Source organism: Festucalex cinctus, chromosome 18 (genome assembly GCF_051991245.1).
Source record: "Festucalex cinctus isolate MCC-2025b chromosome 18, RoL_Fcin_1.0, whole genome shotgun sequence".
NCBI classification, from domain to species: Eukaryota; Metazoa; Chordata; class Actinopteri; order Syngnathiformes; family Syngnathidae; genus Festucalex; species Festucalex cinctus.
Window position 1 is genome coordinate 12,792,542 of NC_135428.1, and position 27,850 is coordinate 12,820,391.

A 27,850-nucleotide genomic window follows, 5' to 3' on the forward strand; every position below is an offset into this window, starting at 1 on the left:
CATTGAAATTGGGAGCAGGTGAGTCGGAGCAGAGGGAAAAAATTTCCCCTACTCCGACACACCCGTATCCCCCCCAAAAAAATGAATATGTATATGTGTGGTGCATTAAAAAAGGGAATGGAGGGACAAAGTGGTGGGGCAGGGACACAAATGGGGGGGACCACAGCGCTGCCAGGCACTGCAGTCCATCCCCTCTGATGGCTCCCCGCCCCAACTCACCCCTCCCCTTGGACGTGAAGTGCATTAAAATTGGAGGGGAGTTGAAGGGTGAAGACGGTGTTTCCACCCTTCCCCACCCCACCAATATATATATATATATATATATATATATATATATATATATATATATAACGTTAAAAGAAATCAATTCTGCAATATATTGTGATATTACAGCACGCAATTCTTAAATCGATTCAATATGCAGCCAAATCGATTTTTAAACATCAATTTTTGATGGAAATATTCAACAAAAATGTCTTATTTAGGGTTAGGGTTCACACATGAAGCATGGAAGAATGTTATATAAATGCAAGATTAAGCATTAATATTTTATTTCAATGCTCTTCAAAACATGAAACTAATTGCAACAGATTGTGTTAAATACGGTGGCTCACAGTTATAAGGCTGAAGTTTCAGATAAATAAATGTTCATACAAATTCATATATTTTCATACAAATCTTACAGTGCACATGTACAACTTTACTGACTTGGTATTTTCTAAATTTAAGTGTAAAAAAATAAAAATAATCTCAATAATCAATTTATAAATATATCTATATATAACGTATCGGGATTAATCGGTGTCGAATCGTGACCTATGACTCATGATACTGATCATATATATATATATATATATATATATATATATATATATATATATATATATGAACAGTATATATAAACAGTTTGGCACTATTGTAAATACACATTTTCTTCATACATAGATTTTTAGTGCATTATTTATTTTTATGTTGGCTGTTTACCATTTATTGGTTTGTATTTTATTTTTAAATCATCTTAAACCAATTTATTTCATTGTATTTGTTTTATCAAACTTTCTTTCTTATTTCTCAATATACATACATTATATAGCCTTTATTCTTAGCTTCATGATTTAGTTGTATTTGAGCAAATATGCAGCAATACATGCATTCATTTATTATTCATTATTGTATTATTTGAATCATTTTATAATATTTGAAATATGCAAACATATATAAACATCTCTATATCAAGGGTTCAGCCTCCGGCAGCACGTCATACATATGCATGCCGACCATATATAAAGCCGTTATGCTAATAGGTTGAACGTCGCTAGCTCTGTAACTTATGACAGTGACAGACGCTCTCGGTTACCAGGATAACGTCACGTTTGTGGGTAGCTTCACCGATCGTTGCTCGCAATCGCTTATTAAATTAAAATAAAAAGAATCCAAAACAATTCTTGTGTTACCAAGCAACAAGCGCAAATTGTCTGACTGCATTTCTTGATAATATTAGCACCTGATTTGCTTCAGGAAATTGCTACATGTCCGCATGCGGGGAGTAATTATTGCCTCCTGCCCAAAGTGCAAATTGAATTCATAGCGAGAGGCGTTAGCGTTTGGCAGCGGTTAGTTTTTATAAGCATGTTAATAGTGGTACCGTAGCTATTGGGCATTGGTCAGATCACTATAAGTACTGTGGAACGTGTTCAGGTAGCTACAGGCAGATGGTGTCGTTTTGTCGATGATAAATGTTATATTTGGGGAAATTACCAGAACAGTCAACATTATCCATCCACCCATCTTCTTGACCGCTTAGTCCTCACAAGGGTCGCTGGCTTTTGGGCAGTAGGCGGGGTACACCAATCGCCAGCGAATCGCAGGGCACACAGAGACGAACAACTATCCACACTCACAAGCACACCTAGGGACAATTCAGAGCGCCCAATTAACCTGCCATGCATGTCTTTGGAAAGTGGGAGGAGACCGGAGTACCCGGAGAAGACCCATGCAGGCACAGGGAGAACATGCAAACTCCACCCAGAAAGCCTGGACTCGAACCCGAGTCCTCAGTACTGGGAGGCGGACGTGCTAACCACTCAAGCACCGTTCGTCTCTGTGTGCCCTGTGATTGGCTGGCAACCAGTCCAGGGTGTCCCCCCGCCTACTGCCTGAAGCCTGCTGGGATAGGCTTCAGCACCCCCCACGGTCCTTGTGAGAAGCAAGCGGTTAAGAAAATGGATGGATGGAACTATATATAGAATATTTAGGAAGCTTCAATAAATAATAAATGTTATTCTTACTAAGCCACAGTGTCCCATCACTGGTGAGCTATTTTTAAAACAGACCCATGAACTACTCATGTTGTCATTGGGGCTAACTAGTACCCGCTGGCAACATTTTTTTTTTTTATATATATATATATTTTGCCATTTGTCGACCTGCTGTGGAATTGTTACTTGCTAACTATAAACTGTTAGAAAACTAGAGTTGCTAGTTTACTTTCAAACTCAGCTTGTAACAAAGGTGAGTGATGTCATGTACGCTGTGATCACAACATGCAAAGTATTTCACCCATTCAAAATATTTTTTTCATAGAGGTGGCTCGTTTACTCAACTCTGCAAGCAGCCAATTATATTGTGCTGTGCATGCTTAGGTCATTACCGGGGTCAGCCAGAATTAGCATTTATTGAAACCTTAACTTTTTTAAACCGTGGTAAACTCTCAAACCGGTAAACGGCCCGTGCCGTTACTCTACCCTATAGGTAGGGTAGTCGATACTTTATCTAGGTAAAATTGTAGCTGGTATACGTAGCGTTGATTGCATGGGATGGGTAGCTGGAGATAGCTGGTATAGGGAGGTTAGTTGTAGAGTGGTAGAGTAAAGGTAGCGTTTCTTCGTATTAAGCGGCGATGCATTGCTACATGAAAAAAAAGAAAAAATCCCCTCAACAAATCAAGCAGTCTCATTAATTCATAAAATGGAACACCAGTTCTGAACCGCGCATACTCAATGTGTTGACATCTGTGCCGTATGCTCTAAAAACAGCCTTAACCTTTTAGCGCAAGAAACCACAGCGATGCATCATCGGCGTTCACCTTTGCATGCGCTCTCTCTCTCCAGAGGAAGCCCTCCCATGCGTGAAAACGCCGGCGGCGGCGGCGCCTCGCACTACGGGGACCGTAGGAAACACCTTAAGTGGCCAGGTGACCGCCGAATGAGTCACATTTGTGGCATATGTGGAGCAAAGGACCTGGAGGGTGGGGGGGCGGAACAAGCTTTCTGGACGTGGCTGCAGACGGAAAATGTTGCGTGAGAGCTAAATGTCGCGGCGGCAGCTGCGGAAGCTCGTAAACCGCCGGACCCGCGCTGACTTTGACATCGGGATGTTCTTCCGGCTGGTCGCTCCCGCGTTTTGTGCCACGTCCAGCCTGTCGCTGTCGTCGCTAATATCCACACGCTTTGCGCACACATACACGAGCTCACAAAAGTTTGTACACCCCTCGCATCGTGTAAATATTTTATTGTCTTTTCATGGGACAGCACTGAAAAATCGTCATTTTACGCGAATGTAAAGTAGGAAGTGCCCGCAAAATCACTCAGCACACAGACATTAATGACAGTAGGCAACAAAAGTGAGTACACCCCTAAGTGAAACTGTCCAGAGTTGGGCTTTCGAAGCTAATTTCCCACCCTGGTGTCATGTGAGTCTTTCGTATTACAAATGGTCAGATGTGAATGGGAAGCAGGTGTGTTTATAAAATTTTGCTCCTGGCTTGTTGTTTTGTAAGCAATTGTCGTCGTCGTCAAATGTCTCCTCATTTTTTATCTGTACGATAACCCCCTTCAGCCCTACCCCGCCCTCCACCAGAAAAAAAAAAAAAAAAAACGACTCCCCCTCAAGCCGCTAAACTCGTTTGTAGTAATTCACTTAGCCAGCAAAGCGTCGTGATAGACGGGTTCCCCCCACCGCCCGAGGAGGAATGGAAACACACTCCATTGCGCTTGATTGCCGTCGCCAGCTGCGAGTAAACACAAGCCAAACATGTCCTTGAGTGTCGTCTGTAAAGTACACGTGTCAAGCGCCACAATTTCAATTTAACTAGTTCGGCATTTTCACTGATTTTCAACGCGGAAAGTGGGAGGTTAAGTCAACCTGCTGATTATCTGCCTTTGGAGGTAGTGAGAGAGATGCGACAGAAAACGGCTTGTAAAAGTAAAATATTCACAAATTCTAGAGAGAGGCCGATATGGGTTTTTTTCAGGACCGATACTGATACCAATTATTAGTAGTCAAGGTCGCCGATAACCGATATTTGGAGTCAATGTTCATTTTCACTAGAGAAAATTTTGGTATCAAAATTTCAAAAAATACAAACTCCAGCTCTTTTTTTTAAGTATATGTTTATTGAGCAACTTTTAGGGTTTGTAAAATATTGGAGTTAAAAAAAGAAAATCTTTGTTCTAAAAAATGTAACAAAAAGTTCATGGATCGCCCAGGGGAAGTAGCATGTCTTCAAAAGTTCAATTAAAAACTTAGGTAACCTGTTGTGTTCTACAGTAAATAGTTGTCTAACATTTAGAAGTATTACAATTTTATCTTATCTTAGTTTTAACTTCAAACAAAAACAAGGTGCAGAGAGTTCCCAGGGTCAGCAGCATCATTGAAATTTAATAATTAGTTTCCTGAAGTTTTTTTTGTTTCCCTTGAACACTTTTTAAAGTTTCTATTATCGGCCATATGATTCTTCAAAATGGTTGACGCCAATGTTCGTCGAAATGCTGAATATCGGCCCAGCCGATAATCGGTCTATTGCTCCCAAATTCTCCCATGTTGCAGTTCTGTATAAACACCATCGATATAAAACGGAGGGAACAAACAAAGTCAACCCTGACATATGCTAGGTTAGCTTCTTTCTAACAATTGAGCTCTGGAACTAGCATGAAGGTGAAGGTAATAAACGGCGAGATCTGTATCTTTGTATGTACACAAATGAGACGATGAAAAATATGCGAACATGTGATGCTTGTTTACAAAAGTAAAGTAGTCCAGTGCAGGCAGTTACTTCAGTGCCCCTGAGAGGAATGTAAAGTGATGGTATGTGCGCCTCCACTTGCTTCCCACTTTGAATCAATTTGTAGTATTTGTTTCATTTATTCATGTGCGTGTTTGCACAACATATGTATCCATTAGACTTCATACACTGAAAAGTATTTGTGTCATGCAATGTTTTCAGATGTACAGGACAAGTACATGAATTGGGTTTATGATTGAAGCCATCTTCCTAGAAGCTAGACACTAAAGTAGCAGTCTACATCTTCACTAAATGAAACTTCCACCCAGCAGATTGACTCGAATGTCGGACACCCGTCACAGAAAAATCTTGAGCGTGTTTCTCAACAAAATTGTCGTAAAGCTACTTAGCTAGCGGCTACACGCTAACCTAGCAACCTAACCTCAATCCGTGCTCCAGCTAGTCAAACAGATGGACTCTTGTAAGTTGATGGTTCCCCCAAAAAAAAATTCCCGGCTTGTTTTTCGCCAATAATAACATTCATTAAACTCCAAATTGCGCAACTTCTGAGGCGTTTAAGGACCTGCTGTAAAAATCCAGACCATCCGGATCCGTGATTCCAGCCGTTTGTTGCGAATCCGACGTAGAAATCCAATCATTCCCCCGCCCTGCATTTCTGTGACAGGCGACAAGTAGACGCAGTAAAATAGTCATTAGCAGACGAGTGCCATCTGCCCCGATGCCGCCAACGCTCCGAGTACATCAAGAACCTTTTGGCAGGCTTCGTGCGTGCCGTACATCTGTTGTTCCATTTTCAAGTCTTTTATGAAGATGGCCTCACATTTCATGGGGAATCGTAGCGAGCATTAATGTTGCACAAGCCAGTTGGTGCGGCCTATAAACAAACAAATCATGTCTTTCGCTGACGCGGTGGCCATCTCGGCTAGCTGTCGTTTTTTTTGTTTTTGTTTTTTTTTTCCCCTTGGACTGGGAAAAGCCATTTGGATCGCTTAAAATTGTTTAAATTGAATACCAGCAGCTAGTTTTATTTTGGGGAGTTGTCTCTGAAACGATTCAGTTGCTTTAGCGGCACATTTGTGGCAGTCTACGATTTTACTTTGATGCAGCAGTCACAGAAGATGCTAATTATTGTAGCTAAAAGTACTAGCTAAAAGCCGAGTCCTCACAAAGGGTCATATTCCCACGTGTGTGACGCTAGCACAACCGGGAGAATATAACCAATGGTGAGCGAATAGAGCCCTGTTAAAGCTAGTGAGCTAACCACCAAACGCTAACGATAGCTTTGTCTACGTAGTCTCCATTTCCCCTTAGATGAATTCAGATTAAAGTTGCTTATTCATGCTGTTTGTAAACACTTTCCCTTTTCTTCCGTGGACTTTTCGCATTGGCCGTCACGTTAGGTATGCAGGCGGGCAGGTGTGATATTTCATTGATTTTCCCCCAAAAGTGCTCCGCCTGATATATATTCGCTTGAAATTAATCCGTCGTGGTTGTTTTGCAAAAGGGCAGCACGATGAAAAAGATGGAGGAGTTGGAGAAATCGTTTGAATAAAAAAGAAAAAAAACACCTTCAACTTTTTAAGGTTAAAAAAAAAAAACTAAGGTCGCTGGTGTACAATTTATGGCAATGGGTGGTCAGGGAGCTCAAGCCGTCCGCCTTCTTGATTGTTCCGCCTCTTGAGTCGAGAGGCTCGAGAGACGAGAAGAGGGAGAGAGCAAGAGGCGTAATAATAAAAAAGAAACAAGAAAACAGGGGAAAGGGAGAAACAGGTACCCATGGCTGGCAAACTGTTGATTTTGTTACCGGGCAACCCAAATGCTTGGTGGGATTAGAAATGGAAAACAAAACCTGTTGTTCTTTCACATCCTCGGATTTGGCAGGCTGGATGTCAATGAAGGGTGGGGTACCTAGAACAAAGCCTTGGGTACACCCAAAAAAAAAAAAAAAAAAAAAAAAGTTTTGAGCATCACATCAATATTTTTTGGAATGGAATTCGACACCGTATCTTTAAAAGAAGTGTAAAAAAAAAAAAAAAAAAAATCAGATCTCATAAAATAACCCACTGCAAGTGCAAGACAGTGTTGCCAACTTTGCCGCTATATTTAGCATGTATCCCTCTAGCGGCTCTTTCTCGCCCCAAAAAATGACTAGCAACAAATTCAGCAACTTTTTTTGGAGACATTTACTGCTTGAGTCCCACCTTTTTGTCTCATGACTCTTTAAGCAATTAGCAACTAGGTCGTCTGATGATCAACATTCCCGATAAGCACTTTATAGTTTTGGAGATAAACGGCTCACAGTCTCGCACAATTTGCATGTTGATGCCCACAAGCCGCCCCGTGTGTTGCTTTTTTGTTGTTTGTTGATGATGTCCCTAATTGACTGAAGAGTAACGGCTGGCTGCCAAGCACTGGGAGAGAGATTCATTTGTTCCGGATCGTGGTAGCGAGCGCCATCCTTTCTGCGCTCGCCTTTCCCTGGAATTGCCGTTTGAGCTAAGTGATCATTTTGTCGTCACTAAGGAAGCATTTCTTTTTTTTTTTTTTTTTTTTTTTTTGCAAACGTTCCCACAGTAACATTTAAATGCACCCGCGCCACTTTGCACGCTTAGCCAATTCTCTCCCGGAGTCGTTTACGGTAAGCGGAGTTGGCGGCTCATAAAAGGACACGGGCGGGGAATAGACGGGCAAATTTCCGTCAGGGTTCTCCGCACTGGCTGCTTTATTTGGTGTCATTTCCTCTGTTTGCATCCCGGGAATTAGATATGTTCTGCTAAAGATGCTGCAGAAATGTCACAGAAGAAGATAGATTTACATTTTAATGGGGTTTTCTTTTGTTTTCACAACATTTCCCTTTTTTTTTTTTTTCTCATCAGATTTCAGACAAAAATAAATTAACAGTTTGACTTGCGGAGTAGATTTCCACATTAGCTTCTTACGCTAGCTGGCCACTAGTTATTCTCATTTCAAATGGAGTTGAGGAATTACAGTTGACAAGTGGACACAAAATTTTAGGGCTGGGTTTAAAAAAATAAAATAAAATGCTCTATCGAATTGATTTTCCTTTTCAAGCCTGATGTCGATTCATAAAACCATGAATCGAATATTTTATATATCTTTTACCCATAAATTCACAAGAAAATCTAACTTAAAATTACGAAACACCTGACTTTTTTGCACTTTCAAAAATTCTGAATCTTTTTGATTTATATTTACAATTATTGAATTAGAAATATGAAAATATTTTCACCTCATCCTTGCTGATGTTGTGTACAATTTAATCAATTATAACACGTTACTTTCATTAATAAACTAAATCATTTAACCAGTTGCAGCCTCTGCGATATTTATGTGGTTTTCATCATGTCCTCGATATTTAAGAAGAATTGATGTTCAATAAGTAATCAATATCCGATTGAATTGATGTGAATCGAATCAAACCGGAAAAAATTTTTAAATCGAATTGAACTGAACTCTTGTGAACCGAAATCAAAATCAATTGAAGGAAATTAGAATCGATACCCAGCCCAACGAAATTTGTCAAATACGCGATCCATTAAGTGGGGCCTCAAAGATTAATTGACCGATATTAGTTGTTTTAGTTGGCTTTTTTTTTCTTTGCCTTTGTTTTCTGTAATTAAGTTAAATACAAAGAGACAAAGAAAAAAGTGAAAAGTGAAAAAAGTTCTTTCAAGTATTTGAGCTCAAGTTCAAGGCCCTCGGCTGTGTGATCATTAACTTTGCATGGCAGGAGCTGTGGGCCGTTCCTTTGCGATTTGTCATCTTCACTTTTAATGTGTGTGTGTGCGTGCGTGTGTCCACTTATGTGTGTGTGCGGCATGACTTTTCTTACACTCCGTGTTGTGAATGTCCCCAGAGAGAGCTAGTTTTACTCGGAGCGCTCCAATTTGAAAGAGAAGGTCCCCTGGGAAAAGAACGCACGTGAAAATGAGGAGTACATCAGGAATCAATGCCCCGCCCAAACATCTTTGAATTTCATCCGCGCTTCTTTGATCTCTCTCGTGGCAGTCGAGCTCGGCTGAGGAGTTTTTTCGTCGCCGTTTGTGAGTCAGCAGGATTACACACAGGATGTGTTTGTGTATTTAAAAAAAACAGTCAACCTGATCTTTTTATTTTCTTAATTCCTAGTTTCTTTTATCCTATTGTCTTTTAGCTTTGCCTTTGCCTTTTATTCTGTTTTCTTTTAGCCTTTAACTGTTTTATTTTATTGTCTTTTAGTTTTTAGCTCTAGTGTTTCCTGGTTCCTGTTTCCTCACGTGGTTTCTCTGTGCCTCACCATGTTTTTTTTGTTTTTTTTGTTGTGTGTGCTTAGGGAGGGTGTTATTGCATAATGGATGTTTTAATTGTTTAGCACCTTGAGTTGCATTTTTCATGTATGTAAGGTGGTATATGAATAAAGTTTGATTGATTGACAAAATAGCCATTCCCTGCCGATTAATAGGCCGGGCCCTAACAACAAGAACGACCTTTGTCCGATATACTGTTGAGTGTATTCTATCGTCTGTATTTAGTAGTTTTTAGATCCTTCCTGGTTCCTGTTTCCTCATGGGGTTTCTCTGTGCCCCACCATGTTTTCTTTTGTCTTTTTTGTTGTGTGTGCGTATGGAGGGTGTTTTTTCTTTTTATTATTATTGCATTATGGATGTTTTAATTGTTTAGCACCTTGAGTTGCATTTGTCATGTATGAAAGGTGCTAAATGAATAAAGTTTGATTGATTGAGAAAATAGCCCTAACAACAACAACGACCTCTGTCTGGCATCCCGTTGAGTGTATTCTATCATCTGTATTTGCAAGTCTAGTCCACTCCCACGGCGGCGTAACGACCGCTGTCACGTCACGCTCGACCGAGTGCTCGAATTGTAATGTCAACGTAAGCTGTGAGGCGTGAGTCAGCGCGCCATATTGAAAGCCAACCGCTGTCCGCTCAACCATGGTCGGGTTATTATTGTTATTACAACAGAATGCCGAGTCAAGGTTGCAGTGAGGCTGCTTGTTCTTTTTATTTCGATTCCGTCTGTCCTCCCCCTTCTGCACGTCTCAGCCCGACTGGCCTCATCAAATAAATTGGACGCCGGCGACTTCTCTGATTGTGGCTCGCCCGGAGAGTCGTACCGCTCGGAATAATAATTGACGTCCGAGAGCGAGCGTTCCGCACGGAATGCCGCGACCGGGGGGGCGAGGGGGTGAGCGGAGGTTGTTGCTAATCGTGGTATAAAACAATTAAAATCGCCGTGATGCAACGGGATGACTGCACTGAAGGTGCGGTAATCCGGCCGAGCGGCTTACTTCATTTGGCGGAGCGATTCGCCAGCTTTCCGTGCACGTTTGCGCTAAATGCTAGGCTAACTATAGCCAAATCCCTAACACATGGCTTAAGTCTCATTTGTTTGATTTACAGGAGCCAGGTGGACGCGCACAAGCTGGCTTAACAGGCTGAAGGATAGCACTCAGTCAGAAATGTGAAAAATGTTAACATTTTCTTGAAAAAATACTTCATTGTTGTTTGAAATTTGCTCTCGGGGATTTGACAAAAAAAAAAACTTCTTGGAACATAATACTCAAAGAGCAGTGAAAAGTTATTTTGTCCAGAATGAATTTGTTAAGTTCGTTATTGAAATTTTTCTATTTGCTGTCAACTGATGACGACATCACCTGTGCTGAAGAAGTAGATAACGGCCAATCATGGCTCACCTGTTTTTTTAGGTTTGGTCAGTAAACTGAGCCATGATTGGTCGTTACGTACTTCCTCAGCACAGGTGATGTCGTCATCATCAGTCGACAGCAAGTAGAACATTAACTTTTTAAAGGTATTAATTGTACATAAAAATAATGATGTTAACACATTAATTATTGATAAAATATTAACTTTTTACTGCTGAAAATGGCTCAATGAGTCAGGTATCCCTTTAAGTGACCTTTTTCTCCAAATCTTACATCATCATTCCCGTGAGATTGGATTTTTTTTCCTTCGAAATAGGATTTGTATTTTAAAAAATTAAAATGAAAATTTTATTTAAAAAAAATAGATTTTTATTTAAGCTTATATAATTCTCATCAGTCTTGTTGCCAGTTACCTAAAAAATGTAATGTAGTTACTAAGTACTTGATTTAAAAGTAACTTTAATCAGACTACTGTATCAGAAATACATACACATTTTTTGAAGTATAAAGTTCAAAATCTTATTTTTAGAAAAAAAAAAGAAAAAAAAAAGCCTCTGCGGTATTTAGTCCAGGCCACCGTAAACCAAAGAGAACTTTTTTTGCAAGTGCTCCCGTCCCTGATGGATGGCGACATGAAAGTAAACAAACAAGATGTCAGCACTTAAATGTCCGAGAAGCACTATTGGCATTAGTGCAATGGCTAAAATTGGATGCTAAAGTTCTTTTTTTCTTTTTTTTTTCTTTTTTTTCCCATCCTGTCCTGGCCAAGGAAGAAGCTCCATTAGTTCCCTTGGCGGGACACTTTGCACCACTGCCGACACGACAAATTTCATCCCGGCAGGATATGTATAATTCAAACTAAGTGCACGTTCTTATTTGTCTGCGAGCTTTTCCGTGCGCGCCGACATGTCATTTGTTTTACTTTTGAAAGGGGCCGCTCGGGACCGGGCACTTTTATGCGCTTTGACAAATAAACGCTGATTGCGGTACTCCGTTGTGGACCATTACAACGACGCTGACGTCAACCGTCGACAAAATGCTGCCGGCACTCGACGATTGCTAAAATAAAGCAAAAAGCACAGATTCCTTTTTTTGTTTTTTGAGCAAAAGTTCCTCTTTACTCTGGAAAGATTCCAAATTGCTAATTTTCCAATAGTTTCTTGCCGTAAAATGCGTAATTGTTTTGTTTTGATGATTCGGCTCAAACACAACTGAACAGAGTGTCGGGGCGGGCAGGTGAAGTCCTCATCATCGTCCTCATCATCACTCATCGCTCATGAAAAATCATCCCGGCTCAACGAATGCGACCTTTGCTAACGACTGCGCGTAATTACTCCCCTCCCGGTAGTCCCGAAGGGGCGGCGGCTATTTTTAACCGCAATTTCCACGAGCGCCCTCCGAGATTAATTGGCAACAATGACGGAAACGTTTCGTCTTTATCCCGCAGGTGTGACATTCTGCGGCTTCGGGGGGTTTCTGCTGACTCGCACCCCACTCAGCAGGAGCTTCTTCCCCGCCGGGAAAATGCTTGTGTTCTGCTTTAAAAAACAAAACAAAAACAGAAAATAGATGCATTGTGCCTGTGATAATTTGCCACCGTCAGAGGTGGGATCAGAACCGTAAGCAAGCGGGATGCCAAACAACTGTGTCAAAGGATATTCAACAGTCGCGGCAATATTGAGTTGAAAAAAATATTTTATCCTTGTCAGGCTTATTTTCAAATGAATGCAACTTTATTCCTGTAAGAATACTTACCCCGGGTTTTCACTGACTGCGGTTGCGGTGCGGTTGCGGTGCGGTGCGTCTTGACTGCGTGCTCCGGACGGGTCAATTTTTTTGTCAATCCACACCGGCTCCGCACAGCTGCGGTCCGGCAGCTCCGTCGCCGCCCACTTCCCAACGTGTCTCGCGGGACCGCGCGCGCGCGATCATGTGGCATTTCACAACGACAAACATACAGAAAGTCTGTGCTTCTTCTGCTATGAGATTCCATGCAGCATCTTTTTTTTGGTTGTCCTTGTAAAGTATATTAATAACGAGAGTCGGGTCAGTGCGTGCTCAAGGCGAGCGCCACTCTTTATTTCTGTCTTCCGCGTCCGGCTGCCGCTCAGTACGGCAAGCGAGACGGGCACAACAAGCAATCGCGAACATCAAACTCACAATACATTACAGTCCTTATAAAAAGGATGTGCCGTGTCATATATTATTTTGTGGTTTTCCACCTCCAATTTATTAAACCTCTCCGCGTCCATGTTCGCTGGTGTCTAAACCGTGAATGAGCACATGGCCCGGCGACGCCCACGTCACGTTCTGCTGATAAGCTTGCGAAATACGAGCTGGCGAGTGTTTTATTCTGAAAGGTAACCGGAAATTTATTTTGAAACTGCGTCGGTCTTCCTGTCCCGCTCGATGTGTTTTGTGCTAGCTTGCCATTTGCCGGAGGCCTACCGCATGCGGCGTCCGGCAAAAATAGAAAATAGGCTATCCTTGCGGAAGGCTTGCGGCACGCCGCAGGCCTTCCGCAGTCAACACGCAACGCACCCGCAAGCGGTGTAGACTGCACCATTCGAATGAATGGAATCTAATTGCTTGCGGCGCCGCACCGCACCGCAACCGCACCGCAACCGCAACCGGTGAAAACCCGGGGTTAGCGTATGCATTCTCTATTAAATAGATTATCTTTCAGGTAACATTTATTTGAAAAGAATTTCACTGGTTTTCAAGTTTCTTCTGTTCCCGCCCCCCAATAACTTTTTTAAAGTTTTGACTGTTTTCTTGAAAATGTTTGAATTTTTTATTTTTATTTTTAAGTAAAAAATACAGTTCCTAAAAAAATAATAACAAAAAAAATAAGAATATCTTGTGGGGGGGAAATACAACTTTTTCTTGTAAAAATGCAATAACTTTATTCTTGGAAAAAAAACAAAAGACTTTGTGCCTGTAGGATTGTTTCGTTTAAAAAAATAAATATTATTATTATTATTTTTTTTCTGTCACGCACAGCTCCAGAAATATCACACCCTCACCAGCTCTGTTCTACAACATAATTTATACTTGGCTGTTTGACAAGTGGCATGGAGTAAATTACATTCCTGTGTTGGTGAAAGTAACAAAAAAGGGCAGTTTATACCTGCGGGAAATTGCCGGCAATCAAGATCACCCCCCTTCTCTGCTTTGTTCCCGCTGGATCTCTTGTAAGGAAACTTTTATTTTCCTCATCTTGAGGTGGAACTTTTGTGAGTGATTATTGCAGCCGAGAGAACCATCAGCGTCCCAAAGGTGCTTGACTTCTTGGAGAAGGCCTCCATTTAATGGCTGTGCTCGGCTTTTGGATAAAGTGCTCTGAATTTTAAGTACTGCACTTCTTTGATGCCAAATTGACGCACACAACACTGTGGAGTGACCACATGTCAGAGGTGACTGGAGAAAAAAAATTGACATTTATGAAGAAATGCGTAGAAATGGTAACAAGTGAGGTGGAGTGGGCTGTAAAAAAATAAGTGACATAGCTTCCTGGTACCTGAACATGAATGCCCACAACATTGTGGAATGACCATGACTTGGAAAACAGGGACTGTTATGGAGAAATAGGTAGACAGGGCAAAAAACGAGGTGGACTAAGCAGGACAAATAGGAGTAACAGCTCAAAAATATAAACATGGATGCACACAACATTGTGGAGCGACCATGTCAAAGTTTACTATAAAACGCCAATCTTTTGGATAAAATATGTAAACATGGCGGCAAATGAGGCTGAAAGGGGCAGGGTTCCTCCCTGGAACACAATATTGTGAAGTCTACTGGAAAAAGGGGAATGTTGATGTCGAAATGCATAGCAACCCTAAGAGGAGTGGAAGCTATTTTGGTTTGTAAACTTGTATACAGCATTGGGGAGCGACCACATCTCCTATTTTATTATAGGAAGAAGGGACTATGATGAGAAAATAGTTAAAAAATGTTCGGACTGGGCCAAACAAACAAACACAATTATGAATGCACACAACATTGTGGAGTGACCACATTTCCTAGTTTACCTGGTAAAAGGGACTATAATGGAAAAATACACACATAAAAAATGTCACGACTGGGCAAAGCAAATAAACAAACCAACATAATTATGAATGCACACAACATTGTGGAGCGAGCACAAGTTCAAGTTTACTGTAAAATGTGACTATTCAGGAGAAATGCATAGAAACAACCATAAATAAGATAAATTGTGAAGAACAAATGACCTATGTTACTCCTTGATATATCAAATGGATGCACACAACGTTGTGGAGCGACCATCGAATGTTTGTAAAAGAGCGGGCTTGTTTATGTGAGGTCCATGGGAGTTTTCAAAAATGACTTCATGGTCTCGCGACTCGCATTTCTCCCTTGGAGAGACGTTATCGGGAAAAGGATCCTCTGCTGTCGGTCTGCTGGATCTTTTTATTACACAACGTGAAATTAAAACCAAACTGTGAGCTCACTGTCGAGACAGACCCGCGTGTTTACACTGGAATGGAAACAAACGGCGTAGAATTACAACACAAACGTAGGCAAGAACAATTTTGTTACGTCAACAAATTAAACTAAAATGAACAAAAAATACATTTAAAAAATGTGTTTTTAGATGAAATACTTAAAATACAATGCACAATTAAAAATCTTTAAGAGGATTGAATTGAACCAAATTGTTTCAAATAATAATAATTAACTTTTCCTCCCCTTTCACAACCAGTAACGATGCAAACATGTCGACCGCGCGCTCGTGCGCTGCAGCCTGCCTCCATTTCCCTGGCGTCCGCATCACAGCTGCTTAATGTTCGACATCAGTCGGAAGCCGTTCTCATTAATCAGCGTTAACGCTCTTCGACGGGGAGTCGGATTCCGTGCGGGAGCTCCCGCGGGTCCCGCTGTTTCGCTCTCATTTAGCTAAACCAACGCTGGCTTGCCGGAGAGGCGCCATCTGATTAAAAAAAAAAAAAAAATGAAAGGAAAAAAATAAAATCCAACATATATGAGGTGATGAATATGCTGCGGTCTTTAGGAGGCTGCGGGTTAACAAAGGTCATGGATAGTAAACGGGGTTGTTTGTCGGCAGGGGGAGCGTGTCGCTACAATAAAGCATAATTAACGTCTGCTAGCCCAAATATTTGCGTCGAGTAATCAAGCGGCAACTGGGTCACCTTGTTTAGCCTCTCTTCTGTTTTTTTTCTAAGCTGACATCAAAGGCTGGATGATTTGTTAAGCGTTACATATTTCCGTTTCATCTAATTGCCGTGCGTCGTCTCTAATAAGAAGGTGCAACAACAGGAAACAATCTTCTAATCGCTGCAACCTGTGACGGATGCTTCTGCCCGAAGTCTTTAAGGCGGACAAAAATGAGGATTACTGAGCCACCCCAAATTATTATATATTATTCATTCATCCAGAGGAGAAAATATCACGTTTCACTTAATAATGAACAACCTTTTAAACAAGAATCATTATTGACCTACCTTTGAAAAGTAGTCCAATGACTCTAAATGGGTAAGGGGGAGGGGGGGGGGCATTGTTGTGATGCCGCATGCTAACTTAGCGAGCTAGCTTCGTTGATAGTCGTGAGAGGAGGCCACTGACCTGAATATATGACTGGATAGCTGATGGGCCATACACGCCCGTGCAAGCTGTTGAAGTCACCGGGCAGCCATCTTGCTCCTCCCACCTCGCGAGCAGACTAGTGGACAGTATGCACTGTTTTGAAGACCACCTTTTTCTTTTATCACTCAGTTCCTTAAACCCCAATATTAGATTTGGCAGAGGGATCTTTTGTAGAATTACAGTTAGAATCTTTCAAAATATATATATATATATATATACAAGTTTCCTCCTGTAAACATCATTAGGCATGTGAATAATGTATTTAAGGCAAGTTGCAAAATGTCTGAAGTCCTCTTGTTTATGTTTAACAAATTTAGAACACCATAAATCATGTTGTTTCTACTAAGTAGTGTCTCAAATGTTCTCCAATTTGGGTACTGTAAATGAACAGGATCGTATGCCGAGAAACGTTTCTTCGGAGGAGCAATATGGCGTCCTCTCGACCTCAAAAGTCTTGGTCTATCGGCTATCAAGTCATATATTCAGAGCAGTGGCGGAGGCAGCAAGCTAAGGACATACATTAGTTGCTATGACTACTACTTCATCTCTTTCTTCTACTTTCTTTTACTGGTTGGTGAAATACTTTTGGTGCATTACCGCCACCTAATGAAAGGGAATGCATATAACACCATTCAACGATTTATTATGGTTTACGTAATTGGAGACAGCTTCAGGGTGAAAGGCGACAGTTTGTGTATTTTTTATTGCTTTGGTAGTATTTAAGTAGCTACAATAACAAAATATTTATACACGGTTACCTCTCATGACCGTTGCTAACACCTTTTAATGTGTTGGCAATGTGCGGGCGGTGAGCCGTCCTCCTTTTAATCCGGCGCAAAAGCGTCGGCGACACATTCTGACCCGAGAGCGGTCGCAGCTTTTTCCGCTCTCGTTTATCTCTCCCTCCGCCGTCTTCATTCATCTCACTTATTGATTCATCTGCGGAATTACTTTGGCCGTGACGCCGAGGCGCGGAGGCGGGCGGCCGCGCATGGGAGGGGGCGCCGACCTCCGACCCATCACATAAATCATTTCATGTAATAAAACTTTTTTTTTTTATCTCTGTCTCTCTCTGTCTGTCTCCCTCTCCCTACCCCCGCAGGGTGAAAGCTAAGAAAGGGGTGAACCTGATCCAGACCAAGTCCAAGAACGCCCAGTGGAAAGTGGACTGGGAGGTTCTTTCTGGTGCCAAACATTCCATCACCACCATTGATGTCAACAAGAACAAAGCAGTCAAGCAAGGGTGAGTTCATATAGTTACAATAATAATACGTCATTTTTAAAATAACATTTTTTTTCTCATAATATTAGGACTTCATTCTACAAATTGACAACATAGTAAATCGTAACTTTGAAGCAATGTAAATTCACGAGAATATAGTTGTGTTACCAGAAAATAGATTATGCTTTCGCTTCAATAACTTCACAACTTAATTTCATCTCAGTAAAAACGAAATATTACAACTTTTTTAACAACTTTTTTTTTAGACTACGCTATGTATTCATTTTTTTTAACATGATTTTTTTCTTCTGTTAATATGACAAATTTGGTTAATGAAATGACAACATAATTATAGTAGCTTCACAATATAAATTCACAAAAATGTGTTCATAGTATTATGAGAAAAACAATTGTAATATTGCACATTTATTCTGCAAAAATTATGATTTTAACTTTTGACGTTTCATGACATCACAGTTTATTTATTGCAATTTCACAACAGCTTAACTTCCTCTCAGTAAAGTGGTAACATATTTTTTTAATAGTTGCAATAGGACAACTTTTTTTTATAAAATAACTTCATTATTGAAACTTGACAACAATATAAACTCCCAGGAATGTAGTCGTAGTATTTCCTCATAACTTTTTTCTGTATCATTATGACATTTTCCTCATAACTTCACGACAATTTTTCCCAACATTGTTAAAATATCACAACTTAACAGCTGAGTAATGTCACGAGAAAAAAAAAGTCTTAATTTTGCAGGAATAAATGATTAAACTCATTCACTGGCAGCCATTTTCACTGAAGCAATCCCCTTCACTCCCGGCTGTTTTGCTGGATTTTGACTGATTTTGCAAGGCCCACAGAATATTGTGTTCTATTGCTATAAAAACATGCAGCCTAGCAAAAAAAAGATTAAAGTATCTTCTTTCATCAGGAAACAAAGTATATTTGTATCCGTTTCCATTTTGCAGCTAATTAGCATTAGGATATAGCTAAGTTTCATCATTATTCACAAATCTGTTTACAACAGCGGGGAAAAGAGCTTTTTGTAACATGGTCCTGGTTGATCTCTTGCACTCTGCTGCCACCTGCTGCCCGTTTTTGTAATTACTACCATTGCTTCAAGTATTCTCTTCAGTTCAGAGGCTGCAACAAAGGCTCTGTATGCTCTAGCATATAAAACCCATAAAAACGTATAAATACGTCTTTGGGACCATGGTAATATTTAAAATAGAACGTATTAATACATTTTTGGGAGCAAATGAGTTAATATTTAAAAACATTTTTTTTTCCTTTTGACAGTGTGAGCTTTCCCCATCAACATTTTGACATTTTTATTTCTTATTTTAACGGTTGAAGAGCATTTTCTATCTGACAAAAAAAAAAAAAAAAAAAAACTTAAGTCCAAAAAAGTCAGAAATCAATCCCTTTAAACACATGCGTCATTCTGTATTGCAGGTGGTTTTTGTTGTTGTTTTTTTGTTCCTCATTCGGGAGTTGAGTTCAGCGACTGACAACGTGGCAAAGGCTCTTGACGTGAGCGCTTGTCAGAGAGCGGTAATTATGTCAGCGGCTTCTGGGAGAAAACTTGCCTCATCCATTATTTAGACGACAAGGCGAGAAAGGTGCCGCGACACCTGCCTTTGACACGGAACATGTGCAGAGACAAGCATACGAGAATAGCGCCTCTTCGTGTTATTTGTGTTGAAACCTCACGATGCCGATACCGCCGTGTTTTCATAAACGTTTTATGATGGCAGCAGTTTGAACCAGGAATGGATTATATTCCATGGGAAATCCTAAATGTGGACTAAATTGGCTGTGCTTGTGATCAAATCTTATGTTGCTTTTTTCTTTTTTCTTTTTTCTTTTTTTTTTTTTTTAACATACATACGATAATAGGCAAAGAAGAACTTCAAGAATAGTAGCATGAACACTACTAGATTCCATGCCTTTGCTCATTTGCTGAGTTTTGGCATAATTAACAACAACGCCATCAGTAAAAAAATCAATTGGTTCAAAGTGGACATCAAAGGTGCCAAAGATGTCCTGGCATTGTCCTAAAACACTTTCTCAGCACACCTTTGATCTTTTGCTGAATTTTAGTAAAAATATAGAATGCGGAACCGTCACTTTCACAAAGAAGAGCTGAGGAATCCATTGGTTCTAAAAGAACATCAAAGGCAACATGTCCCAGAATTGCTTCCAAACACGTTCTCAGCATGTTGGACAAAATTCTGCTTATTATATATCAGGATTGCCTTTGATCTTTTGCTCAATTTCAACATGAGTACTAGCAGCATCGACGCTTAAATAATGAGAAATAGCCGGAAAATGTGAAAGACTAATAATAGACAGGATACCCAGGCATTGGCTCAGAACAGTTGGAGTCACAGGATATGATTATTATTGTTTTTGATCTTTAGCAGAATTTAATATCACAATGAATCACTTCAATTACCTTTTACACTGAAAAAAACAATTGGTTCTTAAAAAAATATATATATACATCAAAGTTGAGATGTCATGGCAGTGTCTCAAAACCTGTTCTAAGCATTTTGTAGAGATTTCCAGTCTCCACAGATCACTCTCTTTGATGTTTAGGTTGAATTTTGTATTGAATACATCGGTTCTGCAAGAACATCAAAAGGCTAGATGCCCTGCCATTGCCCTAAAGATGTATTAAGTGTGTTGCGGTAATTACCACCCAATTGACACTATTTGTGTCTTGGATGTTTTGCTGAATTTTAGAACAAAAGCTGATAGATTAGTTATAAAATAACGACAAAAGCAAAATGCCTAGGTAGTGCCCGAAACAAATTCTAAGTGTTACGCTGAATTACAGTCACTAAATATCATTAATATATTTGACCTTTTGTGGATTTTTTAGCAATAATAGCAACACAATCGCTTCTCAAAGAACAAAAGCTAACAAATTTGTTGGTTCTAAAGGAACATCAAAGGCGAAGATGCGCTGGCACAGTCTCAAAAGACATCTTCAGTGTTTTGCGCTCAATTCCAGTCAGTAAATATCATTCATGTCTTTCATCCTTTGCTGAATTTTATCATTAATAACAGCACACTCACTTCTCAAAAGAACAAAAGCTGACAAATTCATTGGTTCGAAAATAACATCAAAGGCTGATGCCCAAAACGATGCGCTGAATTTGAGACATTATCAGGATTGTCTTTGATATTTTGCGGAATTTTAGCATAGCATTTAGAATTGTAGCAGCACAATAACGTCCTAAAAAAAGCTGACTTTTTAATTGGTAAAAAACAAACAAACAAAAAAACATCAAAGGCAAGGGCCATTTCTCAACTGTCGTTCATGGCCGTTCTTGCGACCGTGTTATCTGGTGAAACCTCATTGGTCGCGGCCCAAGTCATGTTCTAATTGAAAGTACGCATAAATTCAAAAAAATACCCGGATGTTCTTCTTGTCTGCTAGCTTCAACCAAAGAGCCTAGCGTTCTTTGGACGTAGGTTCTCGAGTGCATTCTTAGGAAGATCGTACTCTGCGTTCTTCATATTAGTAAACGGTCAAGATGGCAGCACCATATGAATATACGTATGAATATATATGAATGTACCGATTAGCATTGTCTGTATTTTTCTTATCCACCTGCTTTTTCCTGGCCTGCGTGTTACAGCTAATAATACTTTAATGCTTCAGTTGGCACGTAGCAACAAATCCCTTTTTTTTTTATGATATATTCTTATAAAGAACATTATATCCTTTTTAGTCCCCCCTCGCATCCCTCCCTTTCACGCTCGGGTAGACTTTACGCGTAAAGCTTGAGGTGTTATGGAGGAATACGCGGATACTTTAAATGAACCCGCCTCCCCCATCTCACCACCCTTTAACGAAAAAAAAAAAAATACAAATCCCCAGACAATTATTCCCTTAAGTACCCTCTTAAATTGTCGTAATGCGTTAGGAGTATCACTAAAGACAATCCAATATGTTTTAGCCGCTTGTCCTCGGCGTAACCCGCAAAAGTAGCTGGCGCATCTCACGGCCGATGACGAAGAGGTTGCGCGCAGCTCATCTCTTCCTCGCGTTACTCACTTCATTATTCTATTTTTGCCCGACGCTTTTCTCTTCATCACATCACACCCGCGGTTCATTTATCTTCCGTGACCCCTCTGCTTTTTGCTTTTTTTCCCCTCTTCTTTCCACCATAGCAGTTGCTCACGGTTGACGCGTGTGGGCCGATACATTATTGATCGTGGTCAATGGCTGTTCCATATTAATAACGCCGGGACGAGGAGGAATTAGAAAACAGCCAACAAGGTCGTCACTTCCTTTTTTGGGGGGCGGCTGAATTATTCAGTGTTATTTTTATTTTTATTTTTTGGATTCTATATTAAGAAAAATGCCACATTTAGTAGCTTATTTTGCAAAAAGTTGGATAGAGGTTAAAAGTAGTTTGAGGGTTCCATAACTCAGAATTGCATGATAACAAATTGGTGTCAGAAGTGGCATGCCAAGTCTTGCAAAGGAGCCGTCACACAATGACAAATACCTTGGTTCTTTACTGTGGAGGTGGGTGTGTACGTTTTTCAACATGGGTCTCTCAGTTAACTGTGTAATTAAATTGGCGTCAGAAGTGGGATGTTAAATCTTGGGAAGGAACGCGCCAACGCTAGCTGTGATGCTAAATTGTCTAGATCATTGCTATCACTGTCAGTGTGCCAGATTTTCAACTCTAGATAATCTTGGTGACAGGTACTATGTGACGGATGCTTGAATGGTGAAGGAAGTGGGATGCTTTTCTCGTTGGATGCACGAGTCTGAAGATGTAGCTCAACTAGTCATAACTGTTGTGAAAAATATGTGGTGGGTGTATTTTTTTTTTTAACCATCCCTCAGACTTTCTTTACAAACGGTGTCAGAAGTGGGATATCAACCTCATAGCTGATGTTATATTTAACTTCTTTCGCCTGCAAACTAGTTAAAAGTGAATCTTTGGCTTCTTGTATGGAGATGAGTGACTCGTAGTTTGGTAATACTAAATCGGTGTCAGAAGTGGGGCGATAAATCGTTGCCATCACTGCACGATTGCGCTACCTCATAGTAGAGACATTAATTAGTAGAGGTGGGAATCTTGGGGCACCTCACGATTCGATTGCGATTACGATTCAGAGGCTACGATTCGATTATAAAACGATTATTGATTTCCCCCCAGGCAGCAGAAAAAAAACAATGTATTTTGGTGCTTTTAATGTTTCGTACATTAGTTACAAAAATAGTACAAAAGTCCTCTCAGGCCTAAATAAACTACTATTTCAGTATCAAGTTAACAGTTCAAAACAGTAAATAAAATACTCAAGTCCTCATTCTGTAACAACAGCTTTTAAGTATATTCAGTCTTCAACAGAATAAAACATAGCATTGAGCAAAAATATATTATTTTTATCCACTCAAAAGTGCACTGAGATATAAATGAAAGACAATGTGAACTACTACTTCAATACAAATGCCTAAAAAAAAAAAAAAAAAGTGCTTTCCTGCTTTTTAAGTTGTGTAAAGATGAACATGTAAACATTAAAGTTTCTCAGAGGTACAAAAAAAAAAAAAAACTCAAGTGCTTTTCTGCTTTTTAACTTGTGTAAACATGAACGTGTAAACATTAAAGGGATCGTTCGGCTTTTTTAACATGAATCTCAATTTGATCCTCACCTCCCGTGTGTGCGATCAGCACTGACTTCTTTCTGACAGCGTTCGGTGACACGCGTTCATGTTCGACGTTGGACGAGAGGAAAATAGTCCAGCAAGTTGGCTGGGGTCTCGGAAATAAAGCCTTTTTCTTCTAAAAACTATTTGTTTTCAAAAGCGTGATACATTTCCACCACAATACTCTTTTCTGAATAAAGTCAGACGCCATTACCGCCAGCCACTACTTTTCTGTTCGTTCGTTCGTATCACTGCGCGGCGCCCTGTAGAACGCTAACCGACGCACTGCAGCCAGCTAGCTGATACTTCCGCCTGAAGTTGTTTGCCTTTTCGGAGCAGGTCTGATCTCACGAAGAGGTGGGTTGGTCAGCTCAGCCATGCTTGTTGTTGTTTTGAATCTCGAGGCGTGAGTTGTGGATGTGTACTCTCGGTCCGTCCCATTAAGCGTCCCGAAGACCGCGCGCGCTACTGCGTTTCAGTTCCGCGTACTTTCCGCTCCGGTCCACTTTTAGTTTCGGTTCCCTTGGCATATTTATATAATCGGAATTTTGACTTTTGTGAATCGTTCTCGATTGTTCCACGGCCGAATCGTGAATAATCTAAGAATCGGAAATTTTGCACACCTCTATTAATTAGCGACATAAGGAGTGAATAATCCAACAAAAAGGTCACCCTATAATCCAAAGACTTTTGTCTTCCTGGATCCAATCTCATCAACGGCGTCAAAATGTCAAGTGCGGGTAATTACACCGTGCCGGGAAAACAAGTTTTGTGCAGCGTTTGGACTCCACGATTGCGCGATCCCCTCGGGCCGTACCGCCGACGCGTCTTCAGCGTAATCGTTGACGTTTTCATTATAAGACGATCACGTTGAACGGCTCTCCGTGGCTGACTCCACTTAAACGTCCAGCAAGGGTATTACTTGACACTTTTTTTTTTTTTTTTTTTTTTATCCGTTGACGGACAAAAGTCAATTTGAAATCGCTTTGTGGTGTATACAGTCCAAGGGCGAAAGAGAGAGAAAAAAAAACGCGATCGATCAGTGCGGAGAAAATGGCAATTATTTGCAAGTGAGAGGCTCCAACTTAAATTTGCAATCTACGTGAGCATCCAGATTAAAGCGCGGTGATTGTTTATTGACGAGAGCTGTTTTCATCGGCACACAGGGGCGAGGCGGGGGCTCTGATTAATTCCTGCATGTTTGATACGCCAGTCGAAGCCCCCAAGAAAAGTGCCAATCTCCATTAGGGCTAAAAATGTCAGTGCATCGAAGGGGACTTCAGGACGTTTTGTCATTCCACTGTAACGCTGGTTCTTAAACCAAAAATCACATTTAAATAAAATAAAAATAAAAAAAATGCTTGGCATCCCAAGGTCCACCATCATGGTCAACGAAATTCAACTGAACTGTTTTTTCATTGTTGTCTTTTTTTTTTTTTTGCATGTTTTTTTAGGGAGGTGGCGGACAACGCCGAGGTGATGCAGCTGGACTTTGAGATGGAGAACTTCACCAGCCTGTCGGTGACGCGGCGCATCAACTGGAACATCGACTACAAGGGTCAGAGCCCCGCACCCGAGTCTGAGAAGGTGGTCACCGAGCTCACCGTGGTCCAGCGGGACATCCAGGCCATACTGCCACTGGCCATGGTCAGTTCAACACACATCACGTCATGGATGGATGGATGGATGGATGGATGGATGGCTATGTAGCTGGATAGATGCTAGCTAGCTGGATAGATACTAGCTAGCTCATTTGCTAGCTAGGTACGATGGATGGATGGATGGATGGATGGATGGATATGTAGCTGGATAGATGCTAGCTAGCTGGATAGATGCTAGCTAGCTCGGTTGCTAGCTAGGTACTATGGATGGTGGATGGATGGATAGCTATGTAGCTGGATAGATGCTAGCTAGCTCGGTTGCTAGCTAGGTTGCTAGCTAGGTACCATGGATGGCTAGATGGATAGCTATATAGCTGGATAGATGCTAGCTAGCTCGGTTGCTAGCTAGGTACCATGGATGGATGGATGGATGGATGGATGGATGGATGGATGGATGGATGGATGGATGGATAGATGGATAGCTATGTAGCTGGATAATGCTAGCTAGCTTGGTTGCTAGCTAGGTACCATGGATGGATGGATGGATGGATGGATGGATAGCTATGTAGCTGGATAGATGCTAGCTAGCTCAGTTGCTAGCTAGGTACCATGGATGGATGGATGGATGGATGGATGGATGGATGGATAGCTACCTGTGTAGCTGGATAGATGCTAGCTAGCTCGATTGCTAGCTAGGTACCATGGATGGATGGAGGGTGGATGGATGGATGGCTATGTTACTGGATGAATGCTAGCTAGCTTGGTTGATAGCTAGGTACCATGGATGGATGAATGGATGCTGATACTGTAGTGAGCTAGCTCAACAGACAGATAGACAGCTTCTTATATAGCTAGATGCTAACTACCCAGACAGAGAGATAGATATGATAGATAATCATTATGATGATATTATATTTAGCAGTCCTAATTGTTGCCATGATAGCAATAGGTAGCACTGTTTCATTAGCATAGCATTCATGTTATTTTGTGTTTGTACACGTGTGTGCGAGTACCCAAACACTGCTTAGAAGTCGCGCCGCAGCGTTTTAGACCATTTGCATGCTTCCAAGTGCCGCGAGCCCCATTACACATTCTCCACTTGGAGTTGCACATCTGCCGCAAACATACGGCTCTCGCCGCGTACCCGCCAGTCGATGAGGCCCCTTGACATTTGGAGAATTAGCATGCGTCTTGTACGCCGACGCGCGTGCCAAATTTTACACTCCACGCCGCCGTGACTTTTACTCGCAAACCCGCCGCTTGTTGTTTTCCTCGGCTACGTGCCTGCCCACCTGTTCCTGCCGTGATGAGGGGGCGTGCTGCTTTTGGTGTATTGTTGACGAGGACGCTTCATTAGGCATGTTAGCTGTGTCAAGTCATTCTTAATAAGTAGGTATGTGTTGGAGAACTGCATGTAGGTTGGTTGCTAGGTATTTAGAAAGGTGGATAGTTATTTATAGTTATAGTTACTGGAAATAACTGTAATTTTTTTAATAGAATAAAATGAATATTATTGTTTCCATCAGAAATCGTTTAGAGCCATTTTTACCTTAAAATTGTCCAAGTCTTCCAACTTCAGCCACTCAACAGTAGTTATTCCTTAATTCCTGGAGTCCTTCGTCAAAGTAGACTGGTTATGTTTTGTGTGCAAACATTTGCATTTACTTTGGAAAACGAAAACCTAACCGGTGACTGAATCCGTTTCAAAAAGGTTGGTGAGTAAAACATCAATCCGTCTGCTGTGATCTTGCTGAATTGATCTTTATTTTGTTTTGTTTTTAATCACTAAGTAATATAAATAAGCAGTTGGTTAATAAACGGTAAATGGAAAAAATGTTTTGTAATACTCTTTAATGAAAGATAAAAATGTATCCGATCAATCAATAAAATAATTGATAGAATAATCGATTCTAAAATTATTCGACAGCGACAGTCCTAGTATTTTGTGTAGGTTGCTAAGTCTGTATTTAGGTGGGCTGGTATTTTTTAGGTCACTATTTAGGTAGGTTGGTTGGTAGTTTTCAAGTTGGCAGGTATTTAGGTATGGGGGTTAGGTAGGTTGGTAGGTTTTTAGAGATTTAGTTAGGTAGGTTAAGTAGGTAGATATGCGCTAGATTGATATGTAGGTAGTGTAGGGTTTGGTCAGCCGGCTGATTGGTCCCCAATGGTGTCTTCCTCCATGTTTATATTCTAGGAAGCTAATCGTCTCATTTTTTTCCCACCCAGCCTTGCAATTTTGATCAATTCCTCCATAATAGACCCCCCCCCCCTTTTTTTTTTTTTTTTGTCGCTCCTAAATGTTGTACGCGTCCGTGTTTAAGTCACTTCTTGCCCTTTCTCCGCATAAATCAACTTTTATTATTTTACGCTTGCGTAACAAGTCGACTGGCAAGGAGCGGGCTGGCGGCTGTCATCTTTTTATTTGCGTCTGTTTATCATCACGTCTGTGTTTACCTCATTTGCATACTTTTCCCGCTAATGAGTTCTTGCCGAGATGTCACCTCTTATTTTTTTAGCCCCCCTAAACTTTCCATTTACATAACTGGCGCACCTTCGTCAAGGAATGTTGTGGAAGCGCAATCACGACGACAGAGGAGCGGGGCGACGTTATCGACTGGTCGCACGGGGGAAGAGCGGGACGGCGTGACCTTATTCATCGATCGGTCACCGCGCGGCTGCTCGATTAACATAAGGGTGTGTTGACAAAGCGTTTGTTTATTACTTTGCTTCCTTGTTTATTTGGCGCAGGGACGACTTGGCGCCTTAATGGACTGGACTTGTTTGCTCCTCAAGGAGTTCCTCGCCGTCGTCGTGCTTGATCAACTTCCCACCAAACACATCACGTCCTGCATTTCACAACAAAGAATCAAATGTTTACAGAATGGCCGTCCCTTTTATTGAAGCCCGACTTAAAGTCAAAACAACTTATTTGCTTTATTTATTAACAAACATGATTGCCATAAATGTAAAAATATGGAGTGTAATTGTATGTTTGTATAACTTTCA

General features: G+C 40.9%; 1 protein-coding gene across 2 annotated transcripts in view; it reads left to right on the plus strand.

Moving 5' to 3' along the window:
- The window catches only part of tmem132e (transmembrane protein 132E), a 270,213-nt gene that overhangs the window by 208,501 nt on the left and 33,862 nt on the right, over window positions 1–27,850 (plus strand). For both annotated transcript variants that reach the window (XM_077504355.1, XM_077504356.1), the window contains 2 exons: window positions 17,437–17,577; window positions 24,698–24,890. In XM_077504355.1, the coding sequence (XP_077360481.1) occupies window positions 17,437–17,577; window positions 24,698–24,890 (334 nt within the window). The remainder of the gene's footprint in view (window positions 1–17,436; window positions 17,578–24,697; window positions 24,891–27,850) is intronic.